Source organism: Pogona vitticeps, chromosome 2 (genome assembly GCF_051106095.1).
Source record: "Pogona vitticeps strain Pit_001003342236 chromosome 2, PviZW2.1, whole genome shotgun sequence".
NCBI lineage: Eukaryota > Metazoa > Chordata > Lepidosauria > Squamata > Agamidae > Pogona > Pogona vitticeps.
In genome coordinates, this window is record NC_135784.1 from 669917 (window position 1) to 690551 (window position 20635).

Here is a 20635-nt window from a genome sequence, read left to right on the forward strand (position 1 = left end):
TTGTTAATTCTGTAAAAGTTCATTTATTACATCATCTCTAGACTCCATACTTAAAAAAAAATATATACTAATTTCAAAAATTTATGTAAGACACTCTTACAGGCGTCAGGAAAAAACCTGTAGGTACAGATCTTCAAATCCAAGCGTCATACGGTTATGCAAAAACTGCAGGCTTACTTAAAACACATCATTGGACCTTGTAAAAAAGATGCCAGAATTTAAATTTAGATAATAGGGAAAATTTAAGACATGTTTTAATCTAAAATACAAACACATTAAAACACTGGAGCTCATAATCTAGAAAGACAGAGAATAAATCTTGAGAACACTGCAAACTTCCTAAGAATACAATGATAAAAAGGACAAAAGCTTAAACAAAGTTAAAAAGCACTATTTGGCAGTAATTTATGTTATTTATTTATCCGATTTCTATACCACCCCTCTAGGCAACGTCTACTATTTGGCAGTAAGTGTTAACACACAGAAAATTTTGTTGTCACCCAGCCATGTGTAAATTCCATTGCTGGCTGTCACTGCCTCACAGTTATCTTCCTGCTCTTCCAAGGACTTTCACCCGGCATCAGTTCCACCGTCTGTTGTACTCCATGAAACCAAACATCTACGGTTCTCAGTTCCTTTCTAATAACAGTTTGTGGGAGGTCTCTCCCAATATTTATATTCCTTTATTCTGCATCAGTCAGCAAAACCAAATCTTCCCAAGTCTTGGGTTTTCCAGCCTCTGAGAAGCTCAGATGTGAAGGATCAAAGGATTTGGTCACCTCCGACCCAGTGCAGTCCAGAGCCCAAAGAGACCAGAGCTTGAAAAACCAAAATTTCCACTCCTTCCAACAATCCCTGCCATTACAAAGCAGTATACTATCAATAGAATAGCACAGAAATGCCTCATTCGTCATAAATAATACAGAATGTACATATTTTCGTTTACAAAATATAGAGAAAACAAATTCATTGGTACCCTCTTTAAAATTCAATTACTATTATTATTTAGATTATGAGGACTTATACAACAAAGGACAGCTTCTCTCTCTTCACTACATGCTTTATCTTAGCACATCTATCCTTTTCTCTTTTTACACTAATTTTGTAAAAGCTTCCATTGCACAATATATGCCTATTCTTATTTTTTTTTATTCTTATGTTTTTCCCCCAGTGTGAATCCTTTGATGCGACCTAAGCTGACCATTCTGACTAAAGCTCTTTCCACATTCCATGCATTTATGTGGTTTCTCCCCAGTGTGAATCCTTTGATGTAATCTAAGGACACCACTCCTACTAAAGCTCTTTCCACATTCCATGCATTTATATGGTTTCTCCCCAGTGTGAATCCTTTGATGCGACCTAAGCTGACCATTCTGACTAAAGCTCTTTCCACATTCCATGCATTTATATGGTTTCTCCCCAGTGTGAATCCTTTGATGTAATCTAAGGACACCACTCCTACTAAAGCTCTTTCCACATTCCATGCATTTATATGGTTTCTCCCCAGTGTGAATCCTTTGATGCGACCTAAGCTGACCACTCTGACTAAAACTTTTTCCACATTCCATGCATTTATGTGGTTTCTCCCCAGTGTGAGTTTTTTCATGTTTCCTAAGGCCACCACTGTGACTAAAGCTCTTTCCACATTCCATGCATTTATATGGTTTCTCCCCAGTGTGAATCCTTTGATGTGACCTAAGGCCACCACAGTGACTAAAGCTCTTTCCGCATTCCATGCATTTATGTGGTTTCTCCCCAGTGTGAATCCTTTGATGTGACCTAAGGCCACCACAGTGACTAAAGCTCTTTCCGCATTCCATGCATTTATGTGGTTTCTCCCCAGTGTGAATCCTTTGATGTGACCCAAGGCCACCACAGTGACTAAAGCTCTTTCCGCATTCCATGCATTTATGTGGTTTCTCCCCAGTGTGAATCCTTTGATGTAATCTAAGGTCACCACTGCGACTAAAGCTCTTTCCACATTCCATGCATTTATATGGTTTCTCCCCAGTGTGAATCCTTTGATGCGACCTAAGCTGACCACTCTGACTAAAACTTTTTCCACATTCCATGCATTTATATGGTTTCTCCCCAGTGTGAATCCTTTGATGTAATCTAAGGACACCACTGTGACTAAAGCTCTTTCCACATTCCATGCATTTATATGGTTTCTCCCCAGTGTGGATCCTTTGATGTAATCTAAGGACACCACTCCTACTAAAGCTCTTTCCACATTCTATGCATTTATGTGGTTTCTCCCCAGTGTGGGTCCTTTGATGTAACCTAAGATAACCACTGTGACTAAAGCTCTTTCCACATTCCATGCATTTATGTGATTTCTTCCCAGTGTGAATCCTTTCATGTGACCTAATTTGACTACTCTGAGTAAAGCTCTTTCCACATTCCATGCATTTATGTGGTTTCTCCCCAGTGTGAGTTCCTTTGTGTATATGGAGGCTCTTGTTTCCACATTCCCTACATGGATACAGTTTCTTCCCTGTGTGTGTTCTTTGGTGTCTACTGAGGTGACATGCATTTACGTGGTTTCTCCCCTGCGTCAGCCTTTTTATGTCAAATCCATGCCTGTCCACTCTGATTTTCAATTCCATGTTTTCTTGCTTGATTATGAGTTCCTGTCCAGGTTCCTTCAGATGTTGCTGGGCAATTCTTCTCCTGTTCATCATCTGGTAGGTTAGAAGAAGAAAAAAACACAGAAATAACCACTGTCAAAATGTGCAGGAAAAAGGAATGATGTGTTCGGATTCTGCCTGATTCATGGAGGAGCAAGGAAAGATAGCCAAAAAGGTGAGGGAAGAGAATCAGGGAGGGGATGAGGCCGGACCGTAGGTTGTTCTTTTGGGCTTGAAGTTGGAAGGGCTCTTCACTGAGGAACCTTTTGGGGGAGTGGTAATGAAAGAAGGTTCATTTCCACACCCAAATAAGTACATCTAATTCAAAGTATACTAATTTTTTATTCCCTTCTCAAATTCTCCCCAAAGACTAGACTTACATTTCCAGAAAATTAGAAAGGAATTTCTCAAAGTTGCTTAAAGAGGAAACAAATATTTCAATTAAAGGATTGTTTAGCAGAAATGAATAACAAGGGGGGAAAGGACAGTGTTAGAAAGGAAGAGCAAAAGTGGATGAATGTGATGCAGCTAAATGATTGGACTCGAGAATGGGTAAAGATCAGTGAGTGGTCAATGCAGGGAACTGACAAAGTCTGCAGAGATTATTCAGAGGGAGATTATTCAGAGATTATTCAGAGGGAGAAGAGAAAGGACAGGTCCACGAAAGGGATGGGATGTAGAGTTTATAAAATGCTGTTACGGGTAGAGAACCATCAGGAATTTCTGAAAACAGGATAGGAAGCAGAGAGGGTCAGTGTAGGAATTAGGACTGGGAGCTGGTCGTGTTGCCGCTGTCTGTGGCTGAGGAGGATGAGAGAAGGGGTGTTTTGTGACTGGAGCTGGGTTGGTCCTGTGGGACGAGGCAGTGGATCGGAGCTGGCGCCCGAGCTCATATCGCGGGACTCGTATGAGGCTGCCTGCAGAACTCAGAAGAACAGCATGCTGGGGACCAAAAGCTGGGTGCCTCTGTTGGGAGTTTCTGCAAGTCCTCAGCGGGTCCTGCGTGGAGAGATGGTCAGGGAAATAGGTGCTGAGGCAATGGCATCTTAGAACTGCAGAGCTAGAAGGTAAGTGAACTCCCAACCTCTGGATCCAGAGTTAGATACCTAAACCAATGTGTATGGAAAGAGGAGAGGGAAGAATATACAGTGGGGTCTTGACTTGAGAACTTAATCTGTATTGGAAGGCGGTTCTCAAGTCAAAAAGTTCTCAGGTCAAATCTGCATTTCCCATAGGAATATATTGAAAACCATTTGATCCGTATCTGCTCTTTTCCGTCCATAGAAACTAATGGGAAGCTGCTATTCCGCCTTCGACCACTAGAGGGGGCATATTTTGTTTTTGTTTTTTCCTTAGGTCAAGAAAGGTTCAGGGAAGGCAGGGAAAAGACAGTCCAGGCAGGACAGGACCAGGCAGTCCGAAGACTGTCTCCCAATCCACTCTCTAAATGCTGGGAGGAGTGAGGAAGCAGACAGGCACCCTTTTCACTGGCCAACAGTTAACTGAAAGTTCACATTTTGCACTTTCCCTGCCTCCCACGTGGGTTTTTTTCAGTTCATAACTCAAATCTAAGTACTTAAGTCAAGTCAATATTTTCCTGTGAGAGCGGTTCTTAAGTCAAAAAGTTCTTAACTCGAGCCATTCTTAAGTCAAGACCCCACTGTAAATAATTATAAATGCTGCATATTCCAGTAGTATCTCGGTTTACAAAAATCAATGTTTCCTCTAGGACAGAATCCTGAAACTCCGGTCCGTGGTCCGGTGCCAGTCTGTGGCCTAAGCCAGACCAGGCATGTGCTCCCCCACGCCTTTCCACATGCACACAAGTGTATGTGCCCTGCACTGCCCGAACAGCCCTCCTTGAATAATGAATTAAATCAGATACAAGTTATTCTACTAGAGCCACAGATGTCACCAGGAGGTCTTCTCTGAAGTTCTGGAAACAGTCAACAGGGACTCAAATAGGAAGAAGTAGAGGTGGCAGAAAACTATTGTGGGGGAAAGCTTCTTCCCAACGTTGCTAAGCTGTTGTTGGCTGATTCTTCAGTGCAGAGAAGGCTCTCCTGGTTGACGTCATAGCTGCTTATGAGAGGAGGAGCTACTACCCATTCTTCCTCTTCCTCATAGTGATAGAGAGCTAACTTCAAACCCTTTCTTTGGGCCAATCCTAATGTGAACTTGTAAGCTTAATAAAAGAGAGTCCTCCTGGGGGCTTTGCCCCAGAGGATCTGTATGCAGAGTTGGATCCAGAGGTGTGTGAGGAGGACTCTGTTGGCAGACATCCTTGTGTGTGTGGCTGACTTCTTTAACTTTTCTCTCTAAGACTATTTGCTATCCTAATTATCTGGTGATCACCAAGCCTATCAACTTTCTCATTTCGTGACCCTACATATTGGCGCCCAAACAAGGACCTTGCAAGCTATTAATCAAAGGCATGAAAGACAGGCTCCCAAGGAAAAAGGGCTTGAGGAACAGTTTTTTTCTGTCTAAACAAGAACATAGAGAACGCCTTTTCCCTCTCCTTATCTCCTTCACAAGAAAAATACAAACAGGAGTTAATTCATGTCATGCAAAGGGAAAAACATTTTACTGCTAGATCTGAAACATCATTGGAAAATTCTGCCCAAAATCAGCACAAATCGCTCTCCCTAAAAACTCAATTAAGGAATTTTTTTTTAAAAAAAGGCAAAAAAAAAATTATTTTGGAGCAATGGAGCAAGCTCCAACAGGCAGTGAACCAGAAAAACAATACACTGGAAGATGATGCTGGAAGATGAGCCCCTCAGGTGGGAAGGCGTCCAACATGCTATTGAGGAGGAGCGGAGGACAAATGCAAGTAGCTCCAGAGCTAATGAAGTGGTTGGGCCAAAGCCGAAAGGATGCTCAGCTGTGGACGCGCCTGGAAGTGAAAGGAAAGTCCGATGCTGCAAAGAAAAATACTGCAAAAGAACCTGGAATGTAAGATCTATGAACCTTGGGAAGCTGGAGGTGGTCAAAATGACAAGAATAAACATTTTAGTGAACTAAAATGGACGGGAATGGGAGAATTCAATTCAGATGATTATCATATCTACTATTGTGGGCCAGAATCCCGTAGAAGAAATGGAGTAGCCCTCATAGTCAACAAAAGAGTGGGAAAAGCTGTACCGGGATACCATCTCAAAAATGATAGAATGATTTCAATACAAATCCAAAGCAGACCTTTCAACATCACAGTCATCCAAGTTTATGCACCAACCACCATTGCTGAAAAGGCTGAAATTGACCAATTCTATGAAGACCTACAACACCTTCTAGAACTGACACCAAAGAAAGATGTTCTTGTCATTATGGGGGACTGGAATGCTAAAGTAAGGAGTCAAGAGAGAAAAGGAACAACAGGTAAGTTTGGCCTTGCAGTTCAAAATGAAGCAAGGCAAAGTGTAATTGAGTTTTGTAATGGGAACAAGCTGGTCATCACAAACACTCTTTTCCAAATCATCATCAATGGAAAACTCAGCAGTGGCCAGAGGGCTGGAAAAGATCAGTCTACATCCCAATCCCAAAGAAAGGCAGTGCCAAAGAATGCTCCAACTATACAATTGCACTCATTTCCCACGCTAGCAAGGTTATGCTCAAAATCCTGCAAGGTAGGCTTCAGCAGTATGTGGACCGAGAACTCCCAGAAGTACAAGCTGGATTTTGAAGGGGCAGAGGAACTCGAGACCAAATTGCTAACATGCGCTGGATTATGGAGAAAGCCAGAGAGTTCCAGAAAAACATCTACTTCTCCTTCATCGATTACGCAAAAGACTTTGACTGTGTGGACCACAGCAAACTATGGCAAGTTCTTAAAGAAATGGGAGTGGCTGACCACCTTATTTATCTCCTGAGAAACCTATATGTAGGACAGGAAGCCACAGTTAGAACTGGATATGGAACAACTGATTGATTCACAATTGGGAAAGGAGTACGACAAGGCTGCATATTGTCCCCCGGCTTATTTAACTTATATGTAGAATACATTGTGAGAAAGGTCGGACTGGAGGAATCCCAAGCCGGAATTAAGATTGCCGGAAGAAATATCAACAACCTCAGATATGACAGAAAGTGAGGAGGAATTAAGAAACCTTGTAATGTGGGTGGGGGGAACAGAAGATGAGATGGTTGGACAGTGTCACTGAAGCGACCAACATGAATTTGATACAGCTCCAGGAGGCTGTGGAAGACAGGAGGGCCTGGCGTGCTCTGGTCTGTGGAGTCATGAAGAGTCGGACACGACTAAAAGACTAAACAACAACAACATAGAAATAATAATAGAAATAAATAAGAGTCTGGGGTCTAGGCAAAGAGAGGAGAGGGAGATGGAAAGAGAGGCAGGACTTCCTCTGATCAGTTTAGGCGTGCCTTGGATTGCCCAGACCAAGAGGGAAACAAGGGCCAGGAGTAGGGGATAAAGATCATCCTGCCTGGATTGATGGGGGTGCCTACCCAGTTCGGGCACCCGCTTTTGCAAAATGGCTTTTTAATAAAGGAGAGCTGCTTGTATTCATGGTTGTCTGGTTCCTGCATTTAAGTAACAAGGGTGTGAGCATTTCTCACTACTGGGGGCTCGTCCGGGATCCACGTCTCCTGCTGTGTTCCACTGCTGAGAAAACAGGGAGACGCATTCCATCGATTTCGACAGCCTACTTTCCCTGGCGGGGAACTCGGCTGCGCAGATGAGATAACCCGAGATGTCCGACACCCTGGTGAAGGAGACCGGGAGAATTTGTTGGGCACAAATCTAACAACCAGGCCACTCCGTGCTCGGACCAAGGTAAGAAGAGGGGACTGTTAAGTATTGCCTTGGTGGTTGAGATTGGGACTGACGGACACGAGTGCGTGAAACACAAACTCTTGGACACAAAGGGAGTCTGGAGTCTTGATCCCTGGTTCTGTTGTCTCCACGAGGATCGTCCAGCCAGGAAAAAGAGGAAATGGGACAAAGGAGAAAAGGGGAAACGCCGTCCCCCCACGTGGGATGTGAAAGGGAGAGAAAAGGAAGGATATAGAAATAAGAAGGACCAGGAGCAGAGAGTGAGAGAGTGAGTGAGTGAGTGTGTGTGTGTGTGTGAGCGAGAGAGAGAGAGAGAGAGAAGTGGAGGCCAGAACAGCAGAGGTGAAGAGAGTAAGCAATTGCTAGAAGAGTGGGAAGGTTGATATCAAGAGATGAGGCAGGAAGGGGAAGGAACCATTACTCAGCCAGGAAACCTTTCTACTGGGGTAAATGGGAGAGAAGAGGATGGGGCCGAAAGAGAGAGGAAGAGGGGAAGCAAACAAGAAAGGAAAAAACAGAGGACTTAGAACGGAAGAACCTTCCCCCACGCAGGGTGTGTGGAAATGTCTTCCCAGAGGAGATGATGGGAGGGGGAGAGCGGTGGACGGGGGAGACGCTGTGCCTCTTGCATCGGATGCCAAGGAAACCATACCCTCGAACATCAGCACTCTGCACATGTTCAAAGAAGACTTGTGGTGTCACGGATGGAGTACCAGACTGGAAACCAGGAGACCTGGGTCCAAATCCCTGCTGGGACAGGGAAACGGAGAGGAGAGAGTGGGGGGGGGGGCAAGGCTCCTTAAGCCACCCCTTGAAATGTCACTGACCTTGCAAACGTTCGGAGGGATGTGGGATATGGGTTCTTTCTAATGGGTCCCAAAAACAGCAGAGAGAAATCACTCTCACTCCGTCTCACTCCTTCCTAGGAGAAAAAGAGAAAGAAAACATCAGCCTGGAGGCTTTACGGATAAAGCAAATCAAAAACATTTCCATCCGAGATGTGCCTTCCTCGTGTTTCTATTAAACGGGGCCACATCCCCATCTCCCTCTCCTTCTCCCTCTCTAGTCAGGCGTAAGTTCCCTCTGAAACATGCAATGAAAGTAGCAGAATACAAGAGGGTAGGTCTCTGACGGTCGATTTAAAATATTTTTATCTTGCCTTTCTCATGAAAAAAAAAGGTTGCAAGATAGCTTACGTGCCTCAGAAAAAGGCAACATTTAAAAGTGAAAAACAGCAAGACTACAAACCTTAAAATGAATCAAACCGAAGCTGCACTTAGGATGTTAAACGAAATCAACATCGAGAAAATGCCAGAGCCCCGTGCGATGGAGCGGACCGGACCCTCTGTTGTCACGGGAGCATCTGTAATTTGAATTGTAGTTCTTATTATTTCGGGGTTATTTGTACGTGCTATATCTAGACTTTGGCCTCTGTGTGTCGCCTATAGTTCAGCAAAGGCTAAACCACAAGGAGCAGATTTAGATTCAGCATCATTTCTATTGTCAGAATTTTAAAAGGAGGGGGGGAGTGATACCTGGATATAGAAGAAATTTTTATTTATGGTCTAGGGAGTAGAAAAGTTTATTCTACATATTATATTCTTAGCCACATTCCTATTCTTTTGGTATTTGCCTTAAGTCAAAAGGGAGCGTCTCCCTTAAGTCAAAAGTTTCCCACTATTTATTTAAAATATATTTGCCCTGCCTTTCTCCTTAAAAAGGACCCAAGACAGCTTAGGTACATCATTAAAAGGGAACATTTAAAAGTGAAAAACAGCAAGACTACAAACCTTAAAATGAATCAAACCGAAGCTGCACTAAGGATGGTAAACGAAATCAAGCTCTAATAAAACACCAATCCCCCCCCCCCCCGTGCAATGGAGCCGACCGAGGGCTGGACCGGACCCTCTGCTCTCACGGGACCCTTCGCTATTTTCGGTCCCTTCGATGATCCCAAAGCAGGGGGGGGGGTCTCCAAAGGGGCTCCTCGGCCTCCGTGGCCCCTCCGTGGGCCAAGGGTCCTATATGTCATTCACTCTGCAAAAGGCCCGAAGGGAGAGGGAAACCCTGCAGATCCAGAAGGGCTGGGTCGTCTTTTCCGGTCCTTCTCTCCTCCTGCCCTCCCTGTGGAAGGACCGGAGGGCCTTCAGCCTCTTCCCAAAGCCCCTTCTTTCCTCCACCCTACGGAGAGCCAGGAAGGGGAGGCCGGAGGGCGAATCCTTCCTAGGAGGAAGAAGGAGGAAGGATCCAGGGGGGCAGGTCTTTTGCACAGCCGACGGCCCTGAATGGCGCCTCCAGGACCCAAAGACCACAAGAGTTTTGGCCCTGCGGGAAGAAGGAGGACGTCCAAGGGGAGACCCTTCCCTGGGCAGAAATCGACCCCCCTTTCAGCCCCCCCCCCACCACCGCCATAGGAAAGATTCCCACGGAGGAAAGTCCACCCCTCTTCTCTCTCTCTCTCTCTCTCTCTCTCTCTCCCACCTCCTCCTCCCCCAGACCTGGCCCTGATCCTGGCCGCCTTCTTTGCCCAAGCGATTGGGGGGGGGGGGAACGTGGGGTCTTTCCCAGGGAGGGGGAGTGTCTCATCCCTGTCTGAATATTCTTCCCCCCCCCTTGCAAGCCGGAGCCTGCCGTGCAAACCAAAAGGGAGAAACCGGTTTCCGATCCGGATTGCCCGGAGGAGACCCCCCTCCCCTCCCCTCCCCTCCCCTCTCCTTGGGGGGGTCCCCTTATTCTCCTCCCCCCCCCGCCTCCCGAAGGAATGGAAGCCAGCGGGGAAACTCACGAGAGGAGTCCTCCTTCTTTGGGAAGAGCGTCCGCCCTGAGACCATAGAGGTGGCGGGGGAGGGAAAGAGGGGCCAGGAGGAGGGAGAGATTCCCCTCTTCCGGTTCCTGTCCAAGTTCGGAGAACAAGAGGGGGCAAGAGCGGCTGTGCGGGCAGGAGGAGGGAATCACGTGACCTGCTTGAAGAGCACGTGACCCTCCCTTGAAGAGGTGGGAACGTAGAGATACGAAAGGGAAGAGAGATGCGCCAGTGCTCTGAGCTCCTCCTAGAGAGTCAATCTCTCCGCCTGACAAGAACATCGGGGGGGGGGAGAGAAGGGGGCTGTCCTTTTCCTTATAACCCCCCTACAGAGAGAGACCCCCCCTTTCCTTTCTGCAGGTTCCTGCCCCTCCCCTGCGGCCCCCCTCCATTCATGAAACCCTTTGGGGAGGTTGGAGGGGGGAGGAACCGGAAGCGGTGGGAGGCCCCGTCTGTCTCCTCCCGTCTCTATGGTCTCCGTGGAGGGCGCGTGCGGAGGAGCCTCCTCGGGAGTTTCCCGCCTCCGGACCTGCAAGGAGGTGAGCCATGCGGGGGGGGGGGAGTTTGTAAAATATTGCGGGGGGGGAGGGGGCCGCATATATATGTACACACAAACATACACACACACACACAAAGGTTGGAGGGGGGAGGAACCTAGAGCGACGAAAAAAGAGGAGAGAAGGAGCTCCTCCCCTTTCTTTTTCCGCCTTTCTCCCAACCGGAAGCGGAAGCGGTGAGAGGCCCCGTCTGTCTCCCCCCGTCTCTATGGTCTCTTAAGGGGGGGGCGCACGTACAGAGGATTTTCTCGGCCTCGGGACCGGCAAGGAGGTGAGCATAATATTGGGGGGGGGGGGTTCCTTCAAAAAAAGGGAAGGCAAATTCCGAGGGGGGAGGGAGGGGGGGCTCTTCTTCTCCTTTCCACCCCCCCGGATGGCAAAGAATCCACCCCCACCCCCCCATTTTCCTGGACGAACCTGAAGTGCAAACCTTTCCTTCAGACTCTCTTCGTTGGGGATCTTGGGGGGGAGTGTCGAGCTATTCCCCCCCCATGTTTCCCTCCCAGGTTAGAATCTCATCCTCCCCCCCACTTTCTCTGCCTCGGCCCCCCCTTTTCTGCCCCCCCCTTCCGTCCCCCCCCCTTCCTCTCCCCCCCCCCCCCCCAGGGAATCGCAGCTTTTTTGGGGAACCAAGAGGGAGAATCTGGCAGAGTTTGGATTAATCCTTCTTTGACTCGGGGGTGTCTTCAAACATGGGGGGGGGTTGACAGGAGAAGGAAGGAAATCCTCAAAGCTAGAAAGATCTGAAGAAGGACGGTGTGTGTGTGTGTGTGTGGGTCAGCTGGGAGGGAGGGGGCCGGTCACATATCCCCCCCCCGACACACACACACACACACACACACACACACACACACACACACACACACACACACACACACACACACACACACACACACACACACACACACACACACACACACACAGAGTCCTTTTCGGATGGTTGAGGTTTTCCTTCCGTGGCTCTTCTAGAGAGGATCCAGGAGGGAGGAGGGCAAAAAATAAATAAATAAAATCCATTTCCTTAGGGGGGCCCCTTTTATCGCTTCCTACCAAAGAGGAGCAGCCTCTGTGAAGCAACACCAGGAAACCCTGATAGAGCTTCTCCTCCCTAAAGTCTCCTCAAGAGTCAGAACAACAACACGTCCCAGATTCCTTCTCTGCAAAACCCTAGATTTCAGCTGCAATGGGAGGCCATGAATCGAATCGATTTCTTTCTTTTTTTTAATTCAAGGAATCGGTCTCTGGGCTTGCCAGTTCCCCTTTTATGAATTGGGAGTGTAGACCCTCTGCCTCTTCCGACCTGGCCTGCAGAGGGGAGAATATTTTCGAACCTTTTTTTCTCATGGTTTTCCCTTTCAGCTGCTGGTGTTCTTTCTTTCAGGAGCTGACTTCCTACTTCCTGAGGGGAAAACGGGATCTTCTGCATCCAGGCCAGAGAGCTCGCCCCACGGATGTCCTCCTTGAGATTTCTGGAAAACAAGACGGTCTCTCCAGGTGAGGGTTTTTGGCCTCCTGGGTATAAATGTGTGGGGGGAAAAAACAAAAGGGTCCCTTACAGATAGTTGGGGGTCTTCCCACCTCCCCTTGATGACCTTCCTGTAGGATTCCCGCGCACTGTCTGAAAGAAAATGTATTCCAACTTCCTTTTCTTACTGATATATTTAGGTTACCAAGCAGGGCCCAGATGTATGGACTTCAGCCTCCGTCTCCCTGCTGCGTTTTATGTTTCAAATATTTTGGAGTGCTCCAACCCTGGAGGCTTTCAAGAAAAACTTAGCTCCTCACCTCGCAGATCTGCTTGGACTATATTCCTGCCTTGAGCAGGGGGTTGGACTTGATGGCCTTGTAGGCCCCTTCCAACTTCACTTTTCCATTATTTTATGGTTCTATTTGTGTTTGGCCTGTGGGCAGCATTCCTAAATAGGCCACCTGCTAGTTGAAAGGCTGGAAGGTGTGAAATATAGGCCTCTGACTTAATACAAAGGCCAAGAGAGAATTAATACAGTGGTGCCTCGCATAGCAGTCGCCCCATTTTACAACAAAATTGCTTTGCGATGGACTTTTTGCCATTGCAAGAGCGATCGCTTTGCGATGGCCCCTATGGGGAAAATTCGCTTTTCAATGATCGCGGGGAAGCGATCATCGCAAAGCTCCCTCCGATCAGCTGTGTGAAAATGGGGAAGCGATCATCGCAAAGCCCCGATTTTCACACTGCTGATTGGCGGTTCCAAAATGGCCGCTGGGTAAGCAAAATAGCCGCCCGCTGTTTTGCCTCGCTTTAGAGGCACCGAAAATGGCCAGCACAATGGAGGATTTTCACATAAGGTGAGTTTTTAAGCCCACAGGAATGCATTAAACGCGTTTTAATGCGTTTCTATGGGCTTTTTAAAATAGCTTAATGATGAAATCGCATAGCAGGCACCACTGTATAGGAAATAACATGTAGAATAAGATTTTGTACTTCAAGACCAGGAATGAAACTTCTTTCAGCCATATCCAGGTACCACTCCCCACTTTTTGAGTTCTGTCAATTGAAACAGCACTGAATTGAAATCTGCTCCTCTTTACATAGCCATTCCTGGGCTTGGAGATGAACGAAAAGCAACACACGAAGACCAAAGTCTAGATAGAACACATACAAACAATGCCCAAATAATAAGAACCACAATTCCAATTACAACGTATCGTAGGGTGGAGAAATCCAGCATCCATGAAGTTATCCAAGACCAATCCCATAAAACTGAATTCAACTCTTTTTATCCCTATCCTCACGATTCCTGTCAATCAACTCTGCTAACACATCATGATCCCATGCTAGTCTGGGTTTTCCTCTGAGGAGACCCCCCCCGACTTTCTCCTGAATCCTGTAGGCCTTGGTGGCTGTGGGGAAAAGAAAGGAAGGAGAGAAGGGAAACTGGCTCTTCCCCCCTCCCCCTCCCCTCACACAAGGGATTCCCCCAAATTCCAGACTCCCCCTTCTGCAAACCTGGGAAAAGGGGTCTTAAGGCTGCAACACCTTGGGTGGGAAGCGGGGGGCGGCAGAGGAAGGTTTGGGGGCAGAGAGAGATGGGTCGGAGCGGGGCCAGAAAGGGGGCTGGGCAGAGAAAGTGGGGGGTGAAGGCGGAGACTCCACCCTGGGAGGGAGGAGAGAGGAAACATCGGGGTGGGGGGAGGATATGGAAGGGCTTGGCTGGAAGGGAAGGTCTTACGTTGGCTACGGCGACTGATCTCTCCAAGTGGATGATGATGATGATGAAGAAGAAGACCAGGAGGGAGAATCTGGCAGGATTTGGTTATTTTTATTTTATATATATATACTGCTGCCCCTCTGGCTAGAGGCCACTCTGGCAGTCTTACAGGATGGGGGGGGGGGCAGGAGAAGGAAGGAAATCTTCAAAGCCAGAATGATCTGATGATGGAGACTCTCCCCCTGAATTTGACACTAAAACTTTACAATACTCTAAGGTGTGGGTTGTGGGGTTTTTTGTTTTTGTTGTTGTTGTTAACCTGAATGAATCCAGAACGTTGTTAATGTTTGCCCAAGGGGAGCATATCTGACTTCCTAGCATACGAGCTTCTTCTGAAGTCTACAGTAAGTCGTGTGGTGCCCAAGCCTCCCTAAGGAGCGCCTAGCACTCGGCCAGAGAGCTCCATGGAGCGCTTTGTTGTTGTTTAGTCGTGTCGGACTCTTCGTGACCCCCACGGACCAGAGCACGCCAGGCCCTCCTGTCCTCCACTGCCTCCCAGAGTTGGGTCAAATTCATGTTGGTCCCTTCGATGACACTGTCCATCCATCTCATCCTCTGCCGTCCCCTTCTCCTCCTGCTTTCACACTTTCCTAACATCAGTGTCTTTTCCAGGGAGTCTTCTCTTCTCATGAGATGGCCAAAGTATTGAAGCCTCAGCTTCAGGATCTGTCCTTCCAGTAAAAACTCAGGGTTGATTTCCTTCAGAATGGATCGGTTTGTTCTCCTTGCAGTCCAGGGGACTCTCAAGAGTCTCCTTCAGCACCACAATTCAAAACCATCAATTCTTTGGCGGTCAGCCTTCTTCATGATCCAGGTCTCACTTCCATACATCACTACAGGAAAACCCATAGCTTTGACTATTCGGACTTTTGTTGGCAAGGTGATGTCTCTGCTTTTTAAGATGCTGTCTAGGTTCCTTCTTCTTTCCACCCAAGAAGCAGGCCTCTTTTAATCTCGTGGCTGCTGTCACCATCTGCAGTGATCATGGAGCCCAAGAAAGTGAAATCTGTCACTGCCTCAATATCTTCCCCCCCATGCTCTTCCCACCCATAGCAATGGGGGCAAGAGAGCCCCTGGGGGGAGGGACTGCCCGTTTCCTACACTGGGAAAACTGTGTGTGTGTGATTGTGAGGAGTCTTTTCCCTGCATATCCCATGCTGTATTTCATGTTGGTAGTTGTTGTGGGTTTTTCAGGTTCTTTGGCCATGTTCTGAAGGTGGTTCTTGCTAATGTTTCGCCAGTCTCGGTGGCCGGCACCTTCAGAGGACAGGAGTCAGAACTGCACCAGAGCAAAGAGTTCCGACTCCTGTCCTCTGAAGAGACCCACGGCCACAGAAACTGGGGAAACGTTAGGAAGAACAACCTTCAGAATACAGCCAAAGAGCCCGAAAAACCCACAACAAACATATTTATTTATTTATTTATTTTATTTATTTACAATATTTTTTAGCCGCACCATTGCCAGTGGCTTCTGGGCGGCAAAACATGCAAATGTATTTAAACTTTAAAAATATATACAAAGTAAAAAAGCACTATTTCGCTGTAATTGTGTTGTTAACACACAGAAAATTTTGTTCTCACCCAGCCGTGTATAAAATCCATTGCCAGCTGTCACTGCCACATGGTTATCTTTCTGCTCTTCCAAGGATTTTCACCCGCCATCAGTTCCAGCATCTTTTTTTTAATTTTTATTTTTAACAAGGGGTGACAAAAAGGAAAAAGGGAGTTGAGGCTAAGAAGGAAGAGGAGAAACAATAACATACTAACATCCATTCTATACATATTGCCATATCAAAATTCCAAATTACTCTTTTTACTATTTTTTGCCTTGCAGATTTAAGTTCTCGTTTCAAGGTATGTTCTTCGTACGTTGTCTATTGACTCTATCAATTTAAGCCCTTCATTACTTCTGATAAAATGTCAATTTCCGCTGTTTCTCGTATCTTCTCTATAAGATCTTCTTGTTTCTGTACCGTCAGACTTTTCCAATTTTTGGCATAAAGAATTCTGGCTGCAGTGACTATGTATATAACTATATACTCCTTTGTATTATCTGTGTTATTTTTATTTATTTATTTATTTATTTATTTATTTATTTATTTGGTAGGTATAGGCATCCTTCAGTCTCGAGAGACTATGGTAACATGCTCTGAATCGAAGAGTGTCCTCTCCAGAGCATGAAGCCCGGGTAAGGTAATATGGAGGATAGGTTGTTACCCAAGCAGCAGATCCCCCCTCTCCACATTGCTGAAATGATCCAATGGAAAGGCAAGAGCCAATACAACTGGTTCCAGCAATGTCGCAGGAGTTGGCAGAACGACACATGCTGCCTTCGGGACTCCAGCTCCAGATTTTGCCTCGAGGTTAACTCCTGAAGCCTTTTCCATGAGTGGATATAGCCACAAGGCAGTGGAGGTTTGAAATGGGAGTTTTCCTTCTCCTAGATGGGCTGCCTTCCATGGCTGATGAGCCCCACCTACCCGGCCTGCTCTTTAATGGTACAAAAGTTCTGGAGTTAATGGCACCTTACAAAGCACTATTTGTTGCAACACAGCATGTAAATATTCTGTGTCTCTAGCTCTTCTTTAGACTTCATCAGTTCCATCGTCTGTTGTAGGCCATGAAACAAAAAATCTGCGATTCTCAGTTTCATTCTAATAACAGTTTGAGGGAGATTTCTCCCAATTTTTATATCCTGACAGAGTTAGCGGTGTTACCAGGGTTACCCCAGGAGGTGATAACCAGCAGAGCTTCCCAGTGATGTGAAGAGACAAGTGTCAGAATATAGAAATTTTATAGGCCTGAACATGTATAAGTGTATTATTAACGAGTTGCCATTGTGCACAGATGTGAGAATGCTGAATCACTCTGGAGATGATGCAATGTCTTGAAACAAGAAGAAGACCAGGTGCAAAGGATGAAGTCATCTGTATTCTGATTGGACTAGAAATGCCATGTACATGTATATAAGTGGACAGTGTCTTTGTGTCTTCCTCCTCTACCACTTGCTGCCATGCATTATGTCCAATTGTATAAAGAGTTCCTGCCATGCTGTTGAGATGCCTGCCTGTTAATATCTGTAAATACTTGTAAATACAACTGTCTTGCAACACAAAGAACTTGTAAGTGTCTCCAATAACTCTGCGTATTTCTACTGTCGCCAAATCCTTACAACAAGCACCAACAGTCTTGATAGCAGAATACTTGTATTATATACAGGATATGTACAGGTATATACACAGCGTAGTCCTTGTTCCAGTTCCAATTGTCATACACGGCAGTTCCACAGAGTACAGAGCGTAAATCAATGTCAGAGTTCAGTAAATAGTCAATGTCAATATACCATGCAGTCAGTCCGGTTCACCAGAGTTTCTCTTCTCCCAAGCTCGTAGACGACAGCACTCCACGACCAACAGCAATACCCACAACAACCCACAATGGTGTATGCTTGGTCTCCCAGCTATATCCCAGTGATTAGCCAATCCTGGGATTGTTCATACTGCTGATACAACCAGCTCAGCTGCATAAACTAGGGCTTACTCTCTTTACAGCTCTGATCCTTACAAAACTCAGATCATGATGCCAAACTGCATTTAACTATTTAATTAATTAATTAATTAATTAATTACTTTATAGCCCACCTATCTGGCCCACCGGACCACTCTAGGCGGCTTCCAAATATAAAATCAAATAATAAAACATAGACAAATACATAATAATCAAACAAGAACAGCAGTAAAAATAAAAAGGAAAAGTAAGAAAAAATCAAGAGTTGGCTGGAGGGAAGGCCTGAATAAACAGCCATGTTTTTAATTGGGTTTTAAAGGTGCCCAGCGTGGGGGCCGCGCAAATCGCCGGAGGGAGATTGTTCCAGAGGCGAGGAGCCACCGCCGAGAAGGCCTGGTTTCGTGTCTTCTCCTTCAAGGCCTCTCTCGGCGTCAGGCTCCTCAGCCTCACCTCCTGACTCGCGCGGGTGATCTGGGTAGACCTTGGTGGGAGGAGGCGTTCCGCTCTCCAGGTTTAGCCCAAACCTGTCAATCTCCTCCAAATTGTTTGCTTACATACATTAGTTTTTTTTCATTATTACACGTTACAGTACATTTCCCATTTTACAGTCACTGCATCCCCAACATGATACATACTCTCTGTTTGGTTGGTCCCAATACCTTTGTAAGACAGTCTGCAATGTTCTTATCAGTCTCACAATATATTAGTTTTATTAGACCATTCTCAACACTTTCCTTCACATTCTGATACCGAATGTCTGTGTGCTTAGACCTGCTTTTTAAGTTTGGTGAATTTATCATTTGAATTACTGCCTGATTGTCCTCATTCACAGATATTGGCTCCTTTAAATCTATTCCAATATCCTTTGCTAACTGTTTGTAAAATATGAGATCAGTACACAGTTCTGACAGTGCTGCATACTCAGACTCAGCTGACGAAAGTGAAATGAACTTTTGTCTGGCTGTTTTCCAATTGACAATGCTATCTCCTAAATGTATAGTTATACCTGACGTGGATCTCCTTGTCACAACGTCATTTCCATAGTTGTGTTTAGTCGTTTAGTCGTGTCCGGCTCTTCGTGACCCCATGGACCAGAGCACGCCAGGCCCTCCTGTCTTCTACTGCCTCCCGGAGTTGTGTCAGGTTCATGTTGGTTGCTTCGCAGACACTGTCCAGCCATCTCATCCTCGGTCGTCCCCTTCTCCTCTTGCCATCACACCTTCCTAACATCAAGGTTTTTTCCAAGGACTCTTTTCTTCTCATGAGATGGCCAAAGTACTGGAGCCTCAGCTTCAGGATCTGTCCTTCAAGTGAGCATTCAGGGTTGATTTCCTTTAGAACTGATAGGTTTGTTCTCCTTGCAGTCCAGGGGATTCTCAAGAGCCTCCTCCAGCACCACAATTCAAAGGCATCAATTCTTCGGCGGTCTGCTTTCTTTATGGTCCAGCTCTCACTTCCATACATCACGACAGGAAAAACCATAGCTTTGACTATTCGGACTTTTGTTGGCAAGGTGATGTCTCTGCTTTTCAAGATGCTGTCAAGATTTGTCATCGCTTTCCTCCCAAGAAGGCGCCTTTTAATTTCAGGGCTGCTGTCTCCATCTGCAGTGATCATGGAGCCCAGGAAGATAAAATTTGACACTGCCTCCATATCTTCCCCTTCTATTTCCCAGGAGGTGATGGGACCAGTGGCCATGATCTTAGTTTTTTTGATGTTGAGTTTCAGACCGTTTTTTGCACTCTCCACTTTCACTCTCATTACAAGGTTCTTTAATTCCTCCTCACTTTCTGCCATCAGAGTGGTATCATCTGCATATCGGAGGTTGTTGATATTTCTTCCGGCAATCTTAATTCCGGCTTGGGTTTCTTCCAGTCCAGCCTTCCGCATGATGTATTCTGCATATAAGTTAAATAAGCTGGGTGACAATATACAGCCTTGCCGTACTCCTTTCCCAATTTTGAACCACTCAGTTGTTCCATGACCAGTTCTAACTGTTGCTTCCTGTCCCACATATAGGTTTCTCAGGAGACAGATAAAGTGGTCAGGCACTCCCATTTCTTTAAGAACTTGCCATAGTTTGCTGTGGTCCACACAGTCGCATAGTCAATGAAGCAGAAGTAGATATTTTTCTGGAACTCTCTGGCTTTCTCCATGATCCAGCGCAAGTTAGCAATTTGGTCTCGAGTTCCTCTGCCTCTTCGGAATCCAGCTTGTACTTCTGGGAGTTCTCGGTCCACATACTGCTGAAGCCTACCTTGTAGGATTTTGAGCATAACCTTGCTAGCATGCGAAATGAATGCAATTGTACGGTAGTTGGAGCATTCTTTGGCACTGCCTTTCTTTGGGATTGGGATGTAGACTGATCTTTTCCAATCCTCTGGCCACTGTTGAGTTTTCCAAACTTCCTGGCATATTGAATGTAGCACCTTAACAGCATCATCTTTCAAGATTTTAAATAGTTCAACTGGAATGCCATCACCTCCACTGGCCTTGTTGTTAGCCAGGCTTTCTAAGGCCCACTTGACTTCGCTCTCCAGGATGTCTGGCTCAAGGTCAGCAACTACATTGTCTGGGTTGTCCGGGATATCCAAATCTTTCTGATATAATTCCTCTGTGTATTCTTGCCACCTCTTCTTGACGTCTTCTGCTTCTGTTAGGTCCCTCCCATTTTTGTCTTTTATCATGTTCATCTTTGCGCAAAATGTTCCTCTAATATGTCCAATTTTCCTGAACAGATCTCTGGTCTTTCCTTTTCTGTTATCTTCCTCTATTTCTTTGCATTGTTCATTTAAGAAGGCCCTCTTGTCTCTCCTTGCTATTCTTTGGAAGTCTGCATTCAAGTTTCTGTAACTTTCCCTATCTCCCTTGCCTTTTGCTTCCCTTCTCCTCTCTGCTATTTCTAAGGCCTCGTTGGACAGCCACTTTGCTTTCTTGCATTTCCTTTTCTTTGGGATGGTTTTCGTTGCTGCCTCCTGGACAATGTTACGAGCCTCTATCCAAAGTTCTTCAGGCACTCTGTCCACCAAATCTAGTTCCTTAAATCTGTTCTTTACTTCCACTGTGTATTCATAAGGGATTTGGTTTAGATT

The 20635-nt window shown here is 46.0% G+C and overlaps 1 protein-coding gene and 1 long non-coding RNA gene across 9 annotated transcripts; one reads left to right on the top strand and one right to left on the bottom strand.

Moving 5' to 3' along the window:
- LOC144587236 (uncharacterized) lies at positions 1-10352 on the bottom strand. Of its 7 annotated transcripts, none has more exons than XM_078387185.1 (4): positions 10214-10352; positions 8677-8791; positions 8256-8350; positions 1-2684 (listed from the first exon to the last, which is right to left on the bottom strand). In XM_078387185.1, the coding sequence occupies exon 4, from the start codon at positions 2682-2684 to the stop codon at positions 1155-1157; it is 1530 nt and encodes a 509-aa protein (XP_078243311.1). In that variant the 5' UTR covers positions 8256-8350; positions 8677-8791; positions 10214-10352; the 3' UTR covers positions 1-1154. The 7 variants fall into 7 exon arrangements, with proteins under 7 accessions (XP_078243311.1, XP_078243315.1, XP_078243313.1 ...); XM_078387189.1 differs by having other exon boundaries at positions 8256-8346; positions 10214-10272; XM_078387187.1 differs by lacking the exon at positions 10214-10352 and adding an exon at positions 9219-9297.
- A 316-nt stretch (positions 10353-10668) lies between these two features.
- On the top strand, positions 10669-17155 carry LOC144587294 (uncharacterized). Of its 2 annotated transcripts, none has more exons than XR_013542446.1 (4): positions 10669-10770; positions 12170-12282; positions 15871-15890; positions 16884-17155. It is a non-coding gene; the product is annotated as an uncharacterized LOC144587294 (long non-coding RNA). The 2 variants fall into 2 exon arrangements; XR_013542447.1 differs by lacking the exon at positions 10669-10770 and adding an exon at positions 10937-11059.
- Positions 17156-20635: the final 3480 nt, after the last annotated feature.